The 22,030-nt window shown below is 40.9% G+C and overlaps 1 protein-coding gene across 3 annotated transcripts in view; it reads left to right on the forward strand.

Moving 5' to 3' along the window:
* The first annotated feature begins 412 nt into the window (after positions 1 to 412).
* Positions 413 to 22,030, forward strand: part of plcb1l (phospholipase C beta 1-like) — a 160,387-nt gene continuing 138,769 nt past the window's right edge. For 2 of the 3 annotated variants that reach the window (XR_012599435.1, XM_074685036.1), the window contains exons 1-2: positions 414 to 781; positions 5,461 to 5,538. Coding sequence is in view for 2 of the 3 variants with exons in the window: in XM_074685036.1 (XP_074541137.1) it covers positions 683 to 781; positions 5,461 to 5,538 (177 nt within the window). In the remaining variant the exon portion in view is untranslated. Of the gene's footprint in view, positions 782 to 5,460; positions 5,539 to 22,030 lie in introns of all 3 variants that reach the window. The other variant, XM_074685038.1, reaches the window with a different exon arrangement.

Genomic DNA, 22,030 nt, shown 5'->3' on the forward strand with positions numbered 1-22,030 from the left:
TTCAATAAAACTTATTTCAGAAAATCTGAACAAAAAAAACTGAAAACAAAATCCATTGAAATAGAGCTGTTGAGGGGAGTAATGGGCTTTTTTGTAACACTTAACCACATAATTTTGATTCACAAATGAAAACAATGGGAAAAATTTTCTGGCATGAATAGGTATACTATTGCATAAGTATACTTGCGTACACCTGCTAAGTGTGTGGTCACTCCAACACTGGCTTTTCATCTGCTCAGGGCTTCAGACAAAAAAAAAAATATCACCGTGCAACCTCTGACGCACGGAGGCGCTGGATCACTTCAAGCACCGACCCCGGTCCTGCATTGACTCGTACAATTTGAAACCAGACTGCAACTCATTCAGACCCCCCCACCCCGCTTTCTCTCTCCCTCTCCCTCTCTCTCGTGTCTTCGCCTCAGTTGCATGTCGCTCAGTCAGTCCGTCAGTCAGTTATTGGCCCCGGTTCGTTGCGCCTGCGTCCGCCTCCACAGCCTCTCCAAAGCTTGAGACGCGCCACCGCCGCCGTCAGTGCGGGCATGACAGACTGGCAGCAGTAGTGGGCTTCGGTCAGCCTGCTTTTAAGCAGATTACAACAGGAAGAGAAGAGAATAAGAGTAGAACGGAGTGAAGTGAGTCATTTTTCCAGCTCTGCCGTGCGTCGAGAAGAGTAGATGAGTCAATGGCAGGGGCACAGCCTGGAGTTCATGCGCTGCAGCTCAAGCCAGTGTCCGTCCCCGAGAGCCTGAGAAAGGGCAACAAATTTATGAAATGGGATGATGTAAGTATTGGCGTGAAAGAGTGGCAGTGCATGTTTGTCTTTTTCACTGATATACCGTTTCTGCACGCTTTATTTACACGCATGTACCCTTCATTGTAATACACCATCTATTGACTACGTCAGTGGCCAGTAGATTGAACTGTCAGTGAAGACTGCTGTCACAGGGACTGCTTGTTCACGATCTAAAGAAATTCAGGAGCCATAGTGTCTGCAGACATGTGAGTTGTTTACGTTCCCAATTTTATAGTACGAGCGTGCGCGCGCGCATTTTGGTGCACGCGCCTGTAACGGCGCTTCATGTGTGGGAATGTGTGCACCGCTCATTAAATCACACTAAACATTTTGATTAAGATTAAGCCCCCTCCCCCTGTCCGTGGCAACGCTTTTATCAATTAACAATTAATTAGCGCACGGGGGCTAAGCGTGTAACAGCAAGGCAACAGCTGAAAAACGATCGTGCGTGTTTTTGTTTTGGATTCATTTGCCTGTAACACTAGCAGTGCAGCTAGAGTGTAATGACCTTGATTAAGATTGACTGCATACCGCTGATGAGTGGCCGGAGAAAACATGACTGTGGTAGCCTTCATGCGATGTGCACTGCTGCACCTGTCACATAATAAGAAATCTGCACATCTTCTATTGATCCCATGCAGAGGATAAACAGTCTCCCTCAGGCTGACTTCTTAACTGAGTGACCTCGTTTTACCAAACGGATAATTTCATCCAGTCTGCTTGTACCATCACTGCTCTCAGCTATGCTTAATGGGATTTTTTCTGGTGTTTGTTTGACACCTTCCCACAGCCCGTCTCGTTTGAGCAATTGAATGCATTCCTTTGCTTCCTTCATACATAGATGCCTCTTCATTCTGTAGGTATTTGTAAATAAACATGTCCATGAATGCTGTCATTCTGGTAAAAGGGTTGCTCATTATGGACACCTGGTGCTGCATTCACAATGACTGAACTGTGCTGTTGTTGCAATGAGAAAGGATTGGAAATTAAATCTCAGTGAAGATAATATTTAGTACATACAGGAGTTACAGCTAAACATTACTGTCGTTGAAAAAAGTTGGCTGTAATCCCCAGCAGCACCTGTTGTCACTTTTTAAGTTTGACAGCGCTGGTAGTTTTGTTATAAAGTGAGAGCTGAGTGAAATAAGCTCCATGATGCCACCATTTCTTACTCATCTCATGCATTGATTTGTGTGTGACCTGTAGTTTTCACTTCCAAAAAATCACTGGTATCATAAATGTGTCCACTATTATTGACTAACTGATATTTTCCAAGTGATAGTGTGAAAGAATAACTCATCATTTAACAAAAACACAGTGAAATCATCACATTCACAGAGCTCAGGTGATTCAAGCTGTGCAGATGGCATCAGATGGATGATAGGTGGTGTGAATCTGGTCAGTACAGATGGAAGAGAGGAAATTTTGCACACTTAGAAACGTACTACTCTGTCAATCATTGATCCTCTGCTTAAATGAGGAGATTCAAGCATTTCCTTAACCATTAGAAGCTAATGAGATTGAGCCCTCGTCCCTTCAGCCCTCTTGTCGGTAAGTTGAGAGAGTGTGTGGGTGGGTGTGTGGGGTGTGACTCTGTTTCCCCATACAGCCGTGTTTGTGGACTGTAGTTTATACATGTGGGCCTATCTCCAGAGCTCCATGGCTGCCAGGCCTTTCCTGTAAAAACACACACACACACCCTCTGACACTTAGGTACGCACAGATATGTTCTCTGTTTTAATTCCCATGAACTCCTTCCTTCCTCTTTCCTCTCTGTATCATTCTTGGAAAGAATCACAGAGGAACAAAGGGGCTGAATAAGAAAGGGAAATTGTAATAGATTGCCAGTAAAAAGCGATTGAATCAAACCATTTGCTTCTTATCGCAGCTTCTGATGTCAGGCTCTGCTTCGAGCTCCCAAAAAGGAATTGTACATGCAGTTCCATTATTTAAATGTGCTAAGTTTAAGTGAAAACCTCATTTGACATCACTTCTTTACATCAGCGGTGTGGAAGTGTGTGTCAGGTTGTGTTGGGAGGGCTGCGGCGCTCTGAGCAACAGCCAGGACGTCTCAGGATCAGGCTGAAGTGTCAAAGAGCTGCTGACCTCAGCACTATGAGGGCTCAGTTCGTGACGGTTGCGGATGATCAGAGGAGAATTCAGAAATCCTTTTGAAATGTTTGTGGCATCCTCCAAGTCCCTTACCTCCCCAGTGTTCCTCACACAAACGCTGATATCCCGTAGCAAAGGCTCACAAAATACCTGCTTCTAGTCTCAGGCGTTGCGTTACTCACCAAGCTCAGACATTACATTCAGCACCATTGGGTGTCATAATGCTACTTCTGTGAAGGATAGGCAGGAATCCAAAGCCTCAAGCAAAATGATCCTTCGTCTTAAAGATCACAGACAGCAGCTGGCAAAGATGTGGAATACGTGAAAGATGATTCAGGATCTGTGTAAACAGAGATATTTGTAAGCTTGTATCAGCCCTCTTTGGTCTGCTGTGTATTGAAAAAAGATATTATCAGCCTCCACGGGGAGCCAAAAAAAATCCCTTAAACGTTGTAGAATGTGTCATTAGCATACGAAACAGAAATATGCTGAGCTTAAATCCCCTTTCTAACACAGCCCCTCAGGTGATGGCTAATGGTACAAACTCTTCGCTGAAAAGATGGTAATGTCTCCTGCCTGGGATTGGTACCCTCAGGGTGCTCGTACTTCCACAAGTCAGTCACTAATCTCACTTTAATTCAGAGAAAAGCTGCTGCTGCCGCCTTCCCATTAATGACAAATCCACACAACAGTCAAACGACAATGAAAGGCACGAGCAGCGCCACTACAGAAGGTAGTAATCTCCACAAATCACTCCCAACCCTAATCCACGTTGTTGTAAGTACTCATGTTTTTTTTTTTTTTGTAAATTTGCAGACCCTTGAGAAAAGAAGTCCATAATGGCTTAATGTGTTCGTAGCGGTGGCCATGGAGAGTAGGAGACATTAGGAAAGAAGCTGGTTAAAGTGACTGCACTCACATCATTAAGCAGATCCCCACTGCTTTTAAGCAGTCTTTTTCACTTCCCATGACATCGCAGATGGCTCAGCACTCACTACGTTTTACACTCTGTGAAAGTTTCATCCTGCAAAATTGAAGAATTAACTAAATATGTGAATCCTGCTCAAAATATTTTAAAGTTTCTGGGAATAACCAATGATTTAGTTACTGGAGCAGAGATTAAAGAGTTAGATGTTAAATCTCATGTATCTAAGAAATTCAACCCTTAGGCTTTATTGCACAGGTGTCAAACTCGTGCCATGGAGGGCCAAGAGGCTGCAGGTTTTCTATCCAACCAAGAACTTCACCAGCTGGTTTCACTGAATAGTCCCTGCTCTCTGCTTGAAGGTGAGGTAATCAGTGGAATCAGCTGGTGTAGTGTTTGGTTGGAAGGAAAACCTGCAGCCTCTTGGCCCTCCATGGCACGAGTTTGACAACCCTGCTTTATTGTGTCTTTAGCCTGGAAAAACAGTGCATGTGTATCAGAATGCTGCATGTGTCACTCGAGTAAAAGGGGTTTTTATTATTCAGTGAAGCCTGCAGAGATTGTTCACTCATGTGAACAGAGCAAAAACGATTCCTCCGGAGTCTGGGTAATATTTTGATGTCATGGCAATGGTCAGTTGCCATAGTGGCCAGGGGAGATTAAAGATAGTTATCTTCTTCGTTCTGTATCTCTGAGTCTCTCAGTGAGTCCTAAAAGAGTTGGATTCGGTATGTGCCTGTCATGTCACAGGTGTTTGGGGTTATTTAGATACCTTGAAATGACTTCCGAGCTCGAAAGGTTGTCTGCACCTGACACAAGCTCCTCCTGTGCTGTCTTTAGCTCAACCCTTTCATGATACCCTACCCCGCAAGTCACACAGGATCACACCCGGGTATGACAAGCATGCAGCAGATGCTGGCCATTAGCTCTGTCTCCCTGAGCTGTGATAAGGACATCATTAGAAGCTGCATGAAGACACTTTGAAGATTTTCTTGCTCTGTGCAGCAATTGCGGCTTCCATCTCTGTGATCTCACAGCCATGGCTGCAGAGGAGGACAATATGCTACTGTTGAGCTCAACCACTGCCACTGTGAACACAAAGCAGGGGCTCTTCTTTTTATAGACACAGCCAATAATATCTGGCGATGCCATGTATGCCTCAGGGTCGAACCATGTGTCATGTGTATGTGTGTGTGCAGGAGCTCGGAGCAGTTTGCATGCAGGAGCTGTGAGAAAGCATTTGTTTGTTACAAGAGGGGGGAAATGGAAACATCAGCTGAAACAACCTGCACACACAACACACACACTTAAACACACACACACACCAGGCTGTTTGGTCGTTTGTGGTGATGCCAGCTCGTGGTGGAGCAAAGTACCCTAGAAGGAAAGGATTGCGTGCTTGCTTACAACATAAACAGCACTTTTAATGTTATTTCCGATTCTGGTATTCTGCATGTAGTCTGACAAGTGCAGCTTTGATACTGAGACGTGAATTAATGGGTTTATTCAGAGAATATTCTGCCACGAAAACATGTGGTCATTTGAAAACACAGACCCAGACAGGGAAATACAGACGCAAGCAGACACACACATTGACTCCAGATGTCTTTTTTCTGTTTTTTTCCTCCAGGACTCGACTACTGTGACCCCAGTGACCCTTACTGTCGACCCCAAAGGGTACTTCCTGTACTGGACTGACCAGAACAAGGTGAGTGACTACAATGTATTTCAACTACTTCCTTAAAGGTTGCAGTGATGAAGCAATCCAGAAACTCTTTGTAATCCCAACTTTTTACTTCATATTTCACATTCACATCAGTTACGACTTGCACAGTTATCACAACAATAAGTTAACTTACAGTATTGTCACATTACGAGATGTTGCTCTGATTGTTTTTCGTCATTGACTGCAAACTTGCTCTCATCTGATTGGCCACTGCAGCTCATGTTATAAGTATTCTCCCCTACCTGTGTTTCCTGAAAGTTTTGAAATCCTTTACTGAAGTGAAGGAGGAAGCTTGTTGTTTTTTTCTCATTCTCTTGGAATTTTTCTGGGAACATTCTTGTCAGGAGGGAGAGCAATGGGACAATTTAAGTAAGAGGAGCACTAATATATGCAAACCCTGCTACACAGTGATAACTGGCAAATGGAAAAGGTCAATGAGCCAAAGTTTCATCTGTTTGTTGCTGCTGAAGCAAAATTACAAATCCTTTGTGCGTAACCTGAGTTGACGTAAATCTAAGAGATGTTAAGTGTATATGCAGGCCTTTGTGTACAATTCAACAGTACAAGTGATAGTATTGTATGAATGGTACATGAAGAGATGCCTATCGTCTTTGAATTGTGGTTTTCAGAGCGTGTAGAAGCGCTCCAGGCTTGAGGAGCTGCTTTATTACCACAGCAGAAGGATCGTTTGTCTAAACGTTTCACAGACAGTTGCTTCAAGCTATCCAACTTTATCACTTCTCACTGTCATTGCACCATCAATCCATCCACCAGTCACCATGGCAACCAGATTAGAATTCTGTGGTGGACAAGCTCAGCACTCGAGTTGAAAAAATTATCTCATTGCACCTTGGATTATTAAAGCAGGATCAGAGGCAGTATGGGAAGTGATTAAGCACTTGGAAATTGCCTCAGTGAACAGACAGACCCAGAAGATTAAAAAGTAGATTTCCTTTTGGCACCAGGAATGCTACAAAACGACTGTCAGCATGGTGCTTCTCACACCTGTGAGTTCACCTGAGTGAGGGTATGGGTAGATTTTAATGAATGGGTGATTGATTGCATGGCTGTAGATGTTAGACACTTCACAGATACAGCTGAAGTTGTACGGACCATCATCAGGCTTCATGGTCACATGTCATGGTTTTCCGTGCTCTCTTTGTGGTCAGTACATGTTCACATATTTATTACCAAGTTTTTCTCACTCATCTTACAGCTGCATAAGATGCTTGATTCCTATTTGTCAAAACCCCTTGACGACCCCTTTGACACAATTTACTTATTTTCACCAACATACTCAATGCCAAAGACAAACTGATCTCATCGTCAAAATTAATCTGCCAGAATTTTTAGTGTCTGCATGTTGACACCGTAGATTGTAAGGTGAGGTCAAACCGTTGGTCTTTGTTTCCACTAGACATGCACCAATCGATTGGCTGGCCGGTCGATCGGTGCCGATTTCCTTAATTTTGGGGGATCGGTGATCGGCCCATCCTTACATATGAAACTGATCTTAAATACCTCTGGAAAGGTCTGACAGCCAACCATTGTTACTTTTTACTCTGAGACCTAAAACTCAGGACCCTTTATTGGTTGTTTAAGTTAAAACATAAAGATTTTATTGTTTCATAGGTATTGTTCAATGATTTTCAGTAAAATAAGATTGGAACATTGAAGGTATAAGCTGTCAGTTACAAATAATAAAAATCGGTATCAGCAGGTCAAGCTTTTTAAAGATCAGTGATCAGTGATCAGCCAGAAAATTGTAATCAGTGCACCCCTAGTTAGCACCATATTGGTAAACAGTATGGCTAAAATGTTAGTGTCTGTTAGCATGCTAATTTGGCCAGCTATGAAAAAAACAAAACAAAAACAAGCATGGATGTTTTCATTCTCTATTCTGTCTAGGAATGTTATTGTGGCTTTTTGGCAGGTAAGTTCAACAAATGGTCACAACAAAGAAACATAAACACTGGGCGGCGCATAAGTAAGAGAATTGAGGACAGTTTACCCTCTTAAGACCCAAGCTCTTGTCCAGTGTGCAATTTTGAATTCACCTTGCTATTTAAGATAAGAGAGACCTACTAAGTGTAATAACTTAACTTGGCCTTTGTACGGGAATTTTGATTATTTGTGTTTTGAGTTCTCTGTTAGTTGTTTGTTAGTTGTTTGTTAGTAATGTTATTGTATTTAAACACGTAGTTTTTTTTCACTGAAATGGGTGTGATCTTGTGATTTCACCAAAAGATGATGTGGGCAATGTCCCTAAATGTGGGTGATTGGTCAAATTTAAAAAAATAAATTAGATAGATATATAGATGAACCTTTGTTGTCCCAAAGAAGGGAAATTTGTTTCCACAGCTTTCCATGTCATCTCATGATCACACAGAACCCAAACAGAACAATGGACAGTCACAAACAAATACAGATCAAGACAGCACTTATCATTGCCTGGCAAGTAGGTTAAGTCAGAATGGTAGATTGTTCAGTACAGTAAGAGCAGATGGAACAAAACTCCTCTTAAAACAGGCCCTTCTGTATTTAAGAGTCCTGTACCTGCGCCCAGAGGGAAGGAGCTGGAAGAAGTGATGGAGAGGATGCTCAGTGTCCGAGACTATTGACTTGGCAAGCCGGGCTATTGCTCTGTCGTTCAGTTCTGAGATATTGGGTGTAGGCAAACAGATGATTACCATGGGTCTGAGATGCAAAAATGCAATGTTCACATATGTGGACGCTGGGTCTTAAAAGGTGAATGTAAAATCAATCACAACAGACAGAGAAGAATTCATTGTTGGTGAACACTCACTGAAAAACTGAGACTTTTTTTTCACACCGTACACACAAATCATTTTAAATCAACAGAATATTAATTAAATCAATGTTTTTTTTTACCCATGCAATTGTATTTTAAGTCAGTCGCTGGGTAATGAGAGCTTTCAGTCAGAACCTTGTCTCACTCTGTTGAAATTCTATTTCTCAAAACAAACTAATGGCCATAGATTATCCCCTACTTATACAAATATATGTTAGAGCTTGATTATTAAGCTCCAATATGCTGAGGTGTCAAAGTAGAAATCATAAAGATAACTTATGAATTAAAAAAGAAATAGCAATCATTGAGGCAAAGAGAGAAACAGATACTTCAGAGTTTCAAAAGCAATAACAGTCAAGATCACTGTGGCCATGTAAACAACTTTACATTTTAAAAGGTGTTTTTCAAGCAAAGGGGATTGGGAGATCGCAAAAGTCTGTCACGAACCAACTGAAATCAACCCAACTACAATAAACAATCAATGGTGTATCCCTCTTTAATGAACAAATCTGTATGACTCATAACTGTGAGGAGGCAAGAGTACAGCACATAAAAAGTCAGCATGTTGCATAAGGATCATTAGACTACCATATGACTGATGGTTCTTAAAAACCTTGGTATGGTGTGATGACGTTTTTTCACACATAAAAGGACAGTTCATAAATGAGAAAGTCAAAAGTATTTGAAAATAGATTTCACTTTTTCTTGTGAGAGACGCTGAATCCCTACATTACACACTGTCCTGAAGCAAAAGCCTTCACCCTTTATTTGTTGTCATTTCCTTTGTATAGCTTATTGAGATAACCAACATGTCATTTATAACCCAGAGAACACAGCAGAAAGTCAGTTTTCTGTCCATTTTGACTAAAGCCAGTGAGCACAGGGTAGTAAAAGAAAGAAATCTGAACTGCTGCACCTGCAGTGCTGAACTTGACACCTGTGAGAATATTCCATGGTGCATTGTGTTGTTCCTCCTCTCCACTGTTTTTCCTCCCCAGTTATGGCAAAGTCTTTCATAACAACTGGGAATAAGGTTGTGAGATCTATGACACAAGGTGGTATCAGACGTACAGTAAATAGCTTTGAAATGATTTGGCTTCTTCACACCTTAACCATGACATGTGTGACCATATTGCTCGGAGACTGCTTCTGTTTGGTTAAGTTGTTTGTCCTCCCTTTTTTCTACTTAAGTTTGCCTGCCCACCTGCTCTATTGAAAATCTAATCCCAGTCCAAGCAGCACCACAACTGCAATGCGCTCCTGCTCTATTTGTGTGCATGACTGTATGTGCAAAGGCGAGCAGAGGTAGACCAATTAATAGCCACCATTGATTTTATGTTTGCCAAGATGAAGGTATTTCACTGCAGCCACACCAGAGCCCAGACAGCACTGCTTACCAAAACCTCTGCACTCACACACTCTATGAAGATACATACACATTTATGAGAAGACTACTGATCCAGTATTTTATAATGTTAGCCACCCACTTTAAATTAATATGTGGAAAAAGAGGGGATGTCTTCAAGACAGAAACAATCAATGAAGAGAGCTTCCCCTCTCTGAAAAGAGACAGAGGAGCACTTCTCAGGTCTGGTCGTCTTGTCTGCGTGTGTGGAAAGAGTGTGTCTCTGTGGTACAAGCTAACAACAACTGAAAGTGATTTTCCTCTGACGCCACCGAGAGAGGCTCTTTGGCATCAATTCGTCATTGTTTTCTGTGACCCTGTCAGGAGGCAAGGATTTTAAACGATGATGCTTGTGTGTCTGTGCGTCTGTGTTTTGTTTACCTATGGGGATGTCTGTTCTGTCTCCCGGCATCGAGCGCAGTCTTACGGCACACTTAAGTCAAATTGATACCAACCACAGCCAGCACAAAACTCTATTAGGGCATAAAGAAAGGCACCAGCTCTTTTGCTCAGTGCCAACACAAATGTGTTTGTTTCTGTTTAGACCATAGTCCCATATTATGTTTTTTTCTCACGCTTAGTCTTGCTCATATTGCACATCTGTTCTGCAGACCAATTTAAACAAGCTACAATGCTGTGTCCAAATGTAATCTGTGTATTTGTTGGAGAGTCAGCTCGATGGCCTGCAGAGTAAAAGCATTCCTCAGATTCTTCAGGAGCACAGCAGAACTGCTCTCAGTGTGCCTACTGTGCTCCTTTAAACACACATTGTCACTTTGGTGCAGTTTTATTGGAAGTTATTTTGGGGGCTTTTTTGCCTTTATTTAACAGACAGCTGAAAAATATGTGCACAGTAGAATCTGGCTGAAGACATGGCCAGCGACTGGTGTGATGATGATGAAAACTACAGTCTTTGGATGTAAGGCAAATGCTTAAAAGGTCCCCAGGTTGGGGGACTTTGAGGTCTTGCCACAACAATAAGCATAAAACATACTAATGTCGCAGGATTTCCTTTTCCCCCCTTTGAGATCAATTAAGTGTTGTATTATCTTGGGACCTTCTGTCCTACAAAGCAACGGTTGCAGTTATGGCTGAGCTCCTACATCTTCAACAGAGCAGCCGCCCTCCATCCAAGCTGCCTGATGAGACCAAGATCAACCTGTTGGTGAAGGATAGCAGCAACCTACAAAGACCCAAAGTTTCTCAATGGAATAGGAAAGCATGCAAGGATCCTTGTGGAGGAGCTGCAGAAGGCACCAGTCTTAAAAAAGCTGAGCCCTGGGGAGGGCTCAGTGAAATCAAGCCATGTCTCGTCGCCCGAGCCATCCTTGATAGTGTCTCCACAAACCTCCCGACAAATCTCGGTGAAGTCACCTTCCCATGATATGTGAAAGATAAAGAATATGGTTGTGTCCATTGACGAGGAGGCAGACCTACCCTCCTGACACACTGAGGACAAAACTGGTCAACTTGTTCAAGCTTCAGACTTCAACCCCCACACCTGCTGATGTTCTTTTGGCTATCACTACCATTACTGACTGGGTAACACCAAGAACATGTTGCTAGTTGAACATCCAGTCACAGATCCAGTCCTGGAGGGTGAGGACAAAACTACTGGACCAAGCTTCAAACCAAACTATGCTTTGGAGGGAACTCCATCACCTCAGTGTACCCTGCCAGCTGATGTTTGTGTCACAGCCTCAGGACTGGAGGATGAGGTGGAGGAGGGGCAGCTCGAAGAAGAGCCGCAACCTGCTTTGCAAGGCGGTAAGGCCATGGCCTTATCTCTACCTTTGCTGATTTCTTATGTCAGTAACTCAGCAACTTTGAGAAACAATTCTCATTCACTCTTTTGTCACTGCAGGGTTAGATTTAAAGATCTTTGAATGTTACTTTTTTTTTTCTTAAGTGGGGTTGAATGGCTGCACTGTAGGGAACACATATATGCTGCATCAGCAATAGGGAAAAACAGGCACACTGATGACAGAACAAGGTATTGAACAGTTTCTTAATACTAAATAGAAAAAGTTATGTCAAACTGGCTTTATAACTGGGTCAAGTTGACCTTGTCTACAATGGTTGATATACCAGTATCTACGTCGATTCTCAGTTCTCATTCTCTGTTCATTTAAGTAATACTCGTTATTACTCTGAGCCAATGACATACCAATCTTGACACCTCTGAACAAATTTCACAAGCGTTCCCTTTATCATGACACCAGGGCAATTCAAATAGACCTCGTAGATGCACACTTTTCAATTTGAGTTTGTCATTTTTCTAGCAGAGACCCTAAAAAGAGGGCAGGGCTTAAAGTGTGCAGCTGTAAAATGCCCAGGTGTAGTTTTTACTATTAATGTTCTTTAGTCCAGGAACTTGCAAAACACTTCTAGAGACCAACTTTAACCCTATAATGCCAAATGTGTCATATTGGATACATGAGCTTGAAAGACCTAAGAGATAGTTACTAGTTTACTTTAAAAAACAAACAGTTAAATGTAGAAAAAACATGTGTTGTACCCATTTGATGATGAACACACCACTGCAGCTGAAGTTGTATTTTGGCCTTTATAGAAATGGCGGCTTGTTTTTCAGGAAAGTAATTGCTGGTTTTTAGGAAGTTGCAGTAAGAATAATATCTTTATTTGATTCATTTTTCTTATATCAGTATTTTCTGCATTGAAAGACTGCATTTTACTAAAAAAAAAAAAAAAAAAAAAGAAACAAAACAGTTGCCAAAACCACCTGGCGTGTCAGATTTTATACAGAAAAAATATCAAGAACATCATGAAATAGCAATAGTTCTTGTGGATTTTGTTGAAAGGGTTAATAGCATTCAAATTCAAAATTTGAATTTATGGTTATTTTTTGATATGTAAGGCTGTACATTATAAATTTTGAGTTGAATATTTTCTTTTTGAGGAAAAAAATACTCTTTTTGTCAAAAATCATTTCTTGTAAAAGTATTAACTTAATGGACTGGCTTGAATACCACTGATTTGTGACTTTCTTGAACTAAAGCAGTTTGATTAACATCCTTAAGTCCAAACATGTCAGAATGTAGCTTCCATAACATCACCTACTCAAGATAGGACTGCTGAAAACTCATCACTGATGTAAATCAGGGAGTGTTGTGGTGGAGCAAAGTCATCCCCCTGCTGAGCTGGCATTAGAGGAAGTAACAGAGGTGATTGTGGTAAAACACTGAACCTGGCAGGATTAGGCAGTGCTGTGTGTCTATATTCATCGAAGTGTTTATATATGTGATTACATCATTTTTTACACACTTTGTCTCTCATGCTTCTGCAGCACATTACTATTTAAATCCCACACTGAGCGCCAAGAGTACACTTCTGGGGTTCATGGGTGTAGTTTAGTTTCAGCAGTGGGCCAAAATCATCATGTAAAACGTGTTAAAGTACTCAAATGTGCAGCATAATAAGCCTATATATAAAAACGTATTAACATTTGACCAACCAGTCAGCAGATAGTCAAATTTCACAAGCAAACAGAATACAAGAGTTTATTCACCCCTCTGACCATCACATTCAAATCCTGGTATTTGGTTGTGGTTGAGAAAAACTTCCATAACATATGGTCAAATATTAAATAAGAGCTTTGTCCGTGTAATAATCTTTGCATGAAATCTTATAACATGTAGCAGACGGAAATCATTCAGTGTGGTAACAGATTTTATCCATCCAAGATATGACCGGTGGTAACACTACCTAACAAAGTGTCTAGACAGCCAGTCAAACAATAAATCATTTATGACCTTTATAACCCTTTTTTAAACTCATCAACCAAACCGCGAAGGACTTTGGACTGGACTTGTGACAAAGACTTTATACTGACCTGTGTCGTACACAGCGATATCTTTTGCCTTGGTTGGCTTGTTTGATTGAGTCATGGCTTTGAGAAGGGTGAGAGAAGGACACCGTCATTAATTCTGAGATTTGGCTTTTCAATTTGGCGATGACTTCTTCAATCAGTCTGATCAGCAGCGTATTTCATCCATATTTTAACGTCAGAAAGACAAAGTGTCAGTTTGACAGCAGTAAAAACCCAAAGTCAAATCTGTTTAGACGTGATGTTCTTTGCTTTTCTTTCTTTCTGGCTGCCCTTTCAGTTGATGACTCAAAGATTCCTTTGAACTCATTTTGATGCCTTTGTTGTAGTCGCAGTAAAACATCTTGACTTTAAAAAGGCAGTAGTAAAACTTCTCAGAACTGTAAAACATACTTTTATTGGTACTTCATCAAGTCATCCAGGGTGATAGCAGCGTAGACATCCTTGCTCCACTAAAAAGACAAATTTCATTTTCACTCTTCCACCATTAATTTTCAGAGTCTTGCCAAAACAGGAGCCCAAACAATGCACAGCTTGTTAAGGATAGTTAATGTATTGGAGAAGTAATTCACACTCCTTATACTGAGGATAACATCAGGTGCGACCTGTGTGGAATTAACCGTGATGAGAGTTTAGTCTCCAGTTCTGCATGATGCTGTATTTTAAAAAAAGGAAAAAAAGAGATGCTGTGTAAACTCCTGCAGTCATAACTCTGTCCTGTTTATTTCAGAGTCCATTTGGCCGGCTTTTTATGTCTCTGTCCGTTCTCTCCTTCACCTCCACAGAGCTGCTGTTTTGAATACACACACCCCCGCACAAGTCTTGTACAAACACTAACACAGATGGAGTACAAGAGATTTAACAACACCAACAATAAGGAAGGTGCTGACAGTGATGATACTGTAGATGATAACTGTAGTGACCATGGCAACATCTCTCAATGAATGCAACTCAGAGTGTTTATTTCAACATTTTCCCACCCTGCATTAGTGATATACTAATAACTGTGTCATAAATGTTCCAGGTAATAAAATCAGCTGTATAAAAGTTTACATACTTCCACTGGCATTTAGCTATGGGTGTAATCCTTCAAAGTAAAAGTCTCTGCATATGGCCTGTCAACAGAGGGGTCATTGCAAATATGCAAAACAACCCTTTCCCTCATAAACACATTAGGGATATCCAAACCCTGATCTCAAGTATCAGATCAGGCCCGATTTTGTCATTTTCTGGTTCAAAGGTGATCTGCAATTTAGCCGATCTCTTCAACTGATCACTCACCTTTGCCGTCACTGTGCAAAAACTGCTGTAAAACGCTAATGCATCAGTATAACTAAGAACTCTAAGCTCATCCAACCTTGTTAGGTTGGTGATAAAATAATAAAATAATAACATAATGTATGGTACGCTAATGTGGCACAGACACATCACAGCAATAACATCTGTTTTGCAGAATCCTACAGTAACTGTCCAGGGACAAACAGTCTAAAAAGGTGAAAACAAACAAACACAGGTCAGTCTGTTACTTTAGTATTGGTAACTGTGTGGCTTCAATGACAACAGTGTGGAAATATATCAAACAAGAACCTGAAAGCAGTCCCAACAGCCACTGTATGTCGGGAGTTGTTGACTTTTTCTTCCTTAGGAAGGTCAGTCAGTCTCTACCGGGTGATTCCATTGATGGGTGAATCGAGCAGCACAATAGCTAACGTTTTACAGTTATTATTAGTTAACGTTTTTGTCAAGGATGGCGGATGTGTACAAGATTTTTAAAGAGAGGAAGCGTGTCACACTTAGGACGCATCAGTAACATGACGTTTCCGCCTGAGGTTGTGTTGGATACAGAAACGTCTGACACTCATTGCAGAGCATCTGCGGACACCCATCTCCTGCAAGGTCTCCGAAATGTGTGTGTTTCTTACCAGCTTCGAACAACTGCTTAATAACATCACCGTATTGTTCCAGTGCGGCCATAGTGGTCTATTTATATGTCACTCACTGTATATCGCTTCTCTATCTCTGTGAACAGGTTTCAAAATCCGCGCAGTTAAAGACTGGCCTCCCTGAGAAAAAAGTCAACAACTTTCGGGTCACAACACATTGAAAATGATACAAACCAAAAACGAATGGAACAAAAATTCCATGATAATCCCATTCTCTCATACTCTATTTTTAATTTCAAAACAAAATCATATCAACGAAAAACAGGCTGTTATTTGTTTCCCGATTTTTGATTTGAAAACGGGAAATATAATAACAAGTCGTTATTTGTTTTCTGATTTTAGATTCTAAAACAGATTCGGAATAAACAAATGATACACTGATACGTTGGGTAGATTAGATGGCTTGGACATCAAAACTAGCTGAACCAAGTTAAATTGAACAAATAAGCTCAAGACATTTTGACTATTATTTTACAATATTTGTTTTTGTGAAAACACAAGAAAAGAAGTGTGCAGTTTCACTTTCTTACCTCTTTGGAGAAGTTTATTCTTGCAAACCCACACTAGTGGGTGTCTGAAACAGCAGATATATACCAAAAAAACAGATACATATTAGAGGCAAAACACATTGATCAGCACATCTTTAAAACAGATATTTGTATTCAATACCATTTAATTGTGCCCCCAAGATCTTCAGTGAAGCCATAAGGTTGAGATGTACAAAAAGTAATAGTTTTAAGAAAAGGGGATGATGCTTTACAGATTTTTATAATCGACACATTCTTAATACCAATTTATGAGTTGTTGTGTAAAACTCATCTGTAATTGCAGAGGTCAAAAAGAGACTGAAATATGACTAAAACTAAGATAACACAAATAGAGTAGTCTTCTTTATTTTATTTATTTAATTTTCTTTTGTTTCTGTCTGTCTTTCTGCATCTTTCTCTATCCCTTTCCAACATCACACAGTTGAAGTGTTTCAAGGTTTCTGCCTGTTAAAGAGAAGTTTTTTCCTGCCTTTGTAACTTACTAAATGCTGTAAAGTGCTCTCCTCATAGTGGGTTCAGATGAGATAAGACTCCTTATTTTGCCTTGATGTTGGGTTTTTGTTAGTAAGATAGCATCAGCAGATCTAGCCTGTAGATGTTATCTGTTGTGATTTGTTGCTGTATAAATGTAGAACGATTGATTTGTTGATCAGAGGCATTTTTATTACAAGACTTTGACTAAATCAAAAATGGCTGTCAAAATGAACACTGCTGGGGAGTCAGTGTGACCAGTCTGTCAGGAAGCACACAGCTCCTGTCACAGATGTCCTCTGAATGCTTGAGCCAGGAGCTAGTACGTCATACAAAGCAGCTCTGAATGTGTCTATCCCTGTTATCAGCTCTGCTCCTTAAAAGTGCCAAGTTAGAGTTTTAAACTTTGATTCAGATGGATGAAGTTGTGCTTCAGTGCCTCACGACCATGTCTGATTAAAACACACATGACACATGGGTCCATTTTTGAACTCTGTGCCAATATAGCCACGGTTGCATGAGGAGTTTTTCGTCTTTCCGAATGGAATCTTTCTGAATGACTTTTCCGAAAACAGTAGTATACATGGAAAGGAATATTCCAATCTCTGGTCTACATGCGGCGCTATAATCAAACAGAATAGTCAATGGGGCATGAAAAACGTAAACATCAACTGATTTATCAAAGACGGAGGACGACAGTTTTTTTTATCATGGTATTATACTCCGTATTGTGAGTTTGTCGTTCCTCTGGTCTTGAAATTATGTTGAGTTCTTCAAAGATTGGATCAAAAGCAAACTTTCCTCCAGTGCTGACTTCTCGCCGCCATTTTTAAAGTTGAGGAACGTCTCTAGTTGCACCTTACGTCATATCTGAGCATGCGCTAAAAGAACGCACCCTGACAACTTTCGGTTTGAGTGGATACATGATACCTCAGTCGGTTTAGGTAAAGGAATATTCCACCTCTGTGAAGCAGATTAAATTTCCATTCGGATTGGCAATTTTCTTTCAGAATGAGGTGTTTACAAAGGTTAAATTCTTTCTTTGAGCAAATAAACCAAATGCAAGCGGAACATTTGGGTCCATGCATACCTGGCTTATGTGTTGATTCCCCACAGACATCTAACCTTTTTATCTACTTGTCAATGCTGAGGTCAAGTATTACACCTGGGGCCTGAGATGAAACATTATATGATACTAGTGGGTATTTACAACAGTATATATAGATACAGATATCTTTTTAATATTGTCCAGTCCTAAAAATAGTTTTTTTCTGTTGTGAGATGACACTCCCCTCTTGAGTTTTCTTCAGTCCTGCTTCAGTAACTTTGAAAATGGGCAATTACAAAGCTTTTGTTAAACTGTGTTAGTGACAGATTAACTCATTTGTACCGCTTCTATTTTTGGGAAGCCCTTGTTTAGCTGCTGCTTACAGAGAGTGTGCTGAAAAACGAGGAAGAACAAATCATCACCATCATTTCTGGGTTCATTTTCACCACCCAGTGTTGTAATGAAATTTGACATTCTCATCCTCCACTATGAATGACTGTTTACTGCAATCGTATCTGTCATGCTTGAAAAACCAAAAATTCATCAACATAAGTGTCGACATCAACACACCTGAATATCTAAACGTCAAACACTCACACACCAACCAGGAACAGGTGCTTCTTTGGAAGGTTGAAAATACATTTCCATCCTGTTTGGTGAGTCTGCCGTAAAGGGGAGGGGCTAAGTGGCGCAGAGAGGTGGACTGACTCAGACGAATTAACAGCCTTTTGGTTTAGTTGCCATGGTTGCCATGCGACAGCACACACCTTGGAAATGTCACATTCTCATTCAGCCCCCGCTCATATTCTGGAGAATGTTGCCACTTTGAAACTGATATCATTGTTTCCTGCTCTGTTCGTGTGGGTTTGCATTTCTGTTGTATCCGTATGTGTGTGTGTGTGTGTGTGTGTGTGTGTGTGTGTTCTCTTGGCAGACTGCAGTTATGACAAAAAGGTTAAATGCGTCCTCTCAAGAGATTTATGTTCAGCAGTGTGCCAGTTTGAGGACATTCACTGGACGAGCACTCAGCATATGGCATTGAATGATGTTCAGAGGTGAAAGACAGTTCACCCGGGGCAGCAGCCCACACTCACACGTTTGGCAGCTGCCATGTGTGGGATATTTCTGAATGAGACTCCAACTGACCTAATCTGGAGCATGAGTAAGGCTTTGTTTGCTTCCTGTTTAACCAAGTGCACACTTGATGCACAGAAACAATCCAACACACACACACACACACACACACACACACACACACACACACACACGCTTCTTGCTGCTCTGCCAGAGTGGAGTTCACACATCTGTTTCACCCAACACAGCAATTTTCTGTGATTACCGCGGCTTGCTGCTCCACCACCTCCGTCAGCGCTATACGGTGGTGAGAGACAAGGCATAAATCTGCAGCCAATCGACTCAGAGTGAATTGTGACCTCTGCCAAGTTATACCCTGGCACACACACAGGCCCTATTTCATCTGTACCAGGATGGAGGAAACAGAGAGACGTGGAAAAACAAAGGAGAAACAAGAACAAGGAAACAAAGAGGATGATTGTGATGAAGAAATGAATAAACCATGCACCCATTTAAAAGCAGTGATATCAGCTTATTTAACAAATAAATCACTTTGTTACATCTCAATGAGATGCTTTAGGCTGGTGTTTAACTGAAGTTTTTGAAATAACCCAGCTCTGCCAACTCAACCTAACATGTGAGGGCTTTGCAAGTTGCATTTCTGCACTGCTGTGGCTCAGTTGTAGAGTTTGGTATCTTTAAATCAGAAGATCAAGGGGTTTGATCTAGTGCTGCATGATTATCACAATCGCAATGTCAGCACATGCAATCACGTAATCGCAAAAGAGGTGCGATTGTGCAATTATTTAAAAAAAAAAGTGTAAAAAAATGAGCGTGCTTGTGTGAGTGATGTGTTTGTGTCTGTGTGTGACTGAGTAAGAGAGCGAGCATGAGATGACTAATCGGCCACTGTTTCAACTGGTCATGTGACTACCTGCCCCCCTGGTACGGCAGTTTAATCAGACAAGATGGAGCACAAAGAAGTAAGTGAGGTGCTCAAGGCGAAAAGAAACTCTACCTCTGTTATTTGGTGTTATTTTGGTTACCGGTTGAATGTCACAGCAAAAAGATGTAATTTTCAAAACATGCAAAGCAATAGTGGCATAAATGTGCTATTTTGAATACAAACAAAACAGTACTGTTGTGCTGTACATTGTTGTTTGTATACAGTAAGTTTGGATATTTTGAGAATTTTTACACAATTTAAATCCTCAGTAATCAATCTGCTTTTTTCCTGATTTTTCTCCATGATAACCAAGCAAGTCTGTAGACTCATGACACAACTTCTTTTTATTAAACTGCAAGCACAATCCTAATTGCAATATTGTCCACCTAATTGCCAATCTCACCTTTTCCCCAAATCGTGCAGCACTAGTTTGATCCCATGTCCTGTTCTCCACATGCCAAAGTGTTCTCAGGTAAGACACTAAACCCTGACCTATCCCAGGTGGTTTGGTATCCATGAGTGAATAGGATCAGCTAAAACTGATGGACATCATGTAGCAGCTTCTGTGTGAATGGGTGAATGTGGCTCATGATCATAGACTGTATAAAACATGGAAATAGCCTTCCCCGGCATCAAGCCATCCAATCTAATGGACACAGCCACATTTGATATGATGCCAGCTGTGAGTTTCCTTTCGAACAGCTACAGGGCACCCATCAGTCATGTGACCTGAGCTGTGTCTCTGATTGGACAATCAAACGATCCTAATAACTTCTTAACCGTGGAGTTAGAAAAAATTCACTTCCCGTAGAGTGTGTGCTGATAGTGAAATCAGTGTTTTAGACCCAAGTTGTATTTGAACCAGGCTGTAAATATGTTTCTTAAGGCTGTAAAAGTCTGTTTTTAAGGCTGGATGTGTACATAACTTGTGGTCTTTCTGCAGCCAGCCTCAAGCAGATCCTTGATGAACAGCAACTTTTAGCCCTTCCGCGTAGGCTTTATTTTTACTAACTGGATGTTTCCCCAATGCTTATAATGTAAAAGTCCCCTGAGAAGTTAGGAGACTACAGGAAGAGTTATAAACTCAAACAATCTTACAAAAATAAAAACATAAATGCTGGACTTGACGGGAAAGTTGGAAATGTAAATCGCTTCAATGGTGATTCTGTCTCAACTGTTGTTTTCTGACTTTTGATAGTTGGCAAAAATGAGCAGACATACACATATGAAACATAACTGGAGACTCTGAATGAGCTCTTTTTTTATTATTTAAAGGTGCACCTTCTTTGCAGACAACATTTAGTATCAGTTCCTCATTTCTCTTCTACCATGAGCCTTAAATGACTCTCATACTTTTGCACTGCTCACATTTGAGTCAGTAAGGAGTCCATGCTGTAATTAGAAAAAAACACAAACACACACAGGTTGTTGATTCAGGTTGAAAGTGTGAAGACAGAAAATCTAGTGCAGTTGAGATTGGTCCATTATATTACAACAAGACTAAAGCAGCTGAAAGAGAATACAGTTAGAGCGACTTCATACACAGCTCATCACTCTGAAAGTTTAATTATCAGTTCCAAATTCAACTTGTCATGCAACATCAAAGTTTCTATTGTTTGCCTGCAAAACAAATTTCAAACGTTTGAACCAGTTAAGGAAAAAATCCTACAAAAAACCAGCAAATTTTTTCCTCATAAAACCACAGAAAAACGTCTTCACTTAGAGTAAAATTGATCAAATGAGGAGTCTTTAGCTGCCTAGTCAGGGTCCCTGCACCCATCACCCACTGACTGAAACTCACAGGGTCAGGGCCTGATTATTGCTATCAGCCACTGGTGTCACTCCTTTATCTTTACAGATGTCATTTATTGGTTTATATGAGCTGAAACAAAACATTTGCCCCTGGTGTGATCAAATATTTTGACAGGTAAGCTAGCCCCTGCATGCCTTATGCGACAAGTATTTGGTAGTAGCTCCTGCTCCCTCAAACAAAAAGTAAAAACAGGAAAGTTATTTTCCATCCTCCAGTTTTTATGAGGTGACATGAGCAGCAGTTTGGCTCAGTGTATCAGCCCTACAGTAAAACAAGTGAATGTAAACTATTGACCTTAGCGGGGCAGAGATGAGAAACAGTGGCCTGCATGTAATGAGGACTTGTTGGAGCTGTGGAGTGAATCACTCTCTATCAGAGTTACAGTGAGAATAAGAAAAGGAAAAGTGTTAGGAGAGGAAAAGCGTTGCCAAACTCTTTTGGATTAGTAGTTCCTGGGTGACTTCAGAAGCTTTTGTTTGCGCTTCAGTTAGCCCTGTCTTTCTCCTTGAATTCTGATTAGGACTTCTTTTTCCTGCACCAGGCTGATGTACGGGTCGGTAAATACAC

This window comes from Halichoeres trimaculatus, unplaced genomic scaffold (genome assembly GCF_033239565.1).
Source record: "Halichoeres trimaculatus isolate MK-OKI-2021-1 unplaced genomic scaffold, fHalTri1.1 fHalTri1_scaffold_13, whole genome shotgun sequence".
Lineage (NCBI taxonomy): Eukaryota > Metazoa > Chordata > Actinopteri > Labriformes > Labridae > Halichoeres > Halichoeres trimaculatus.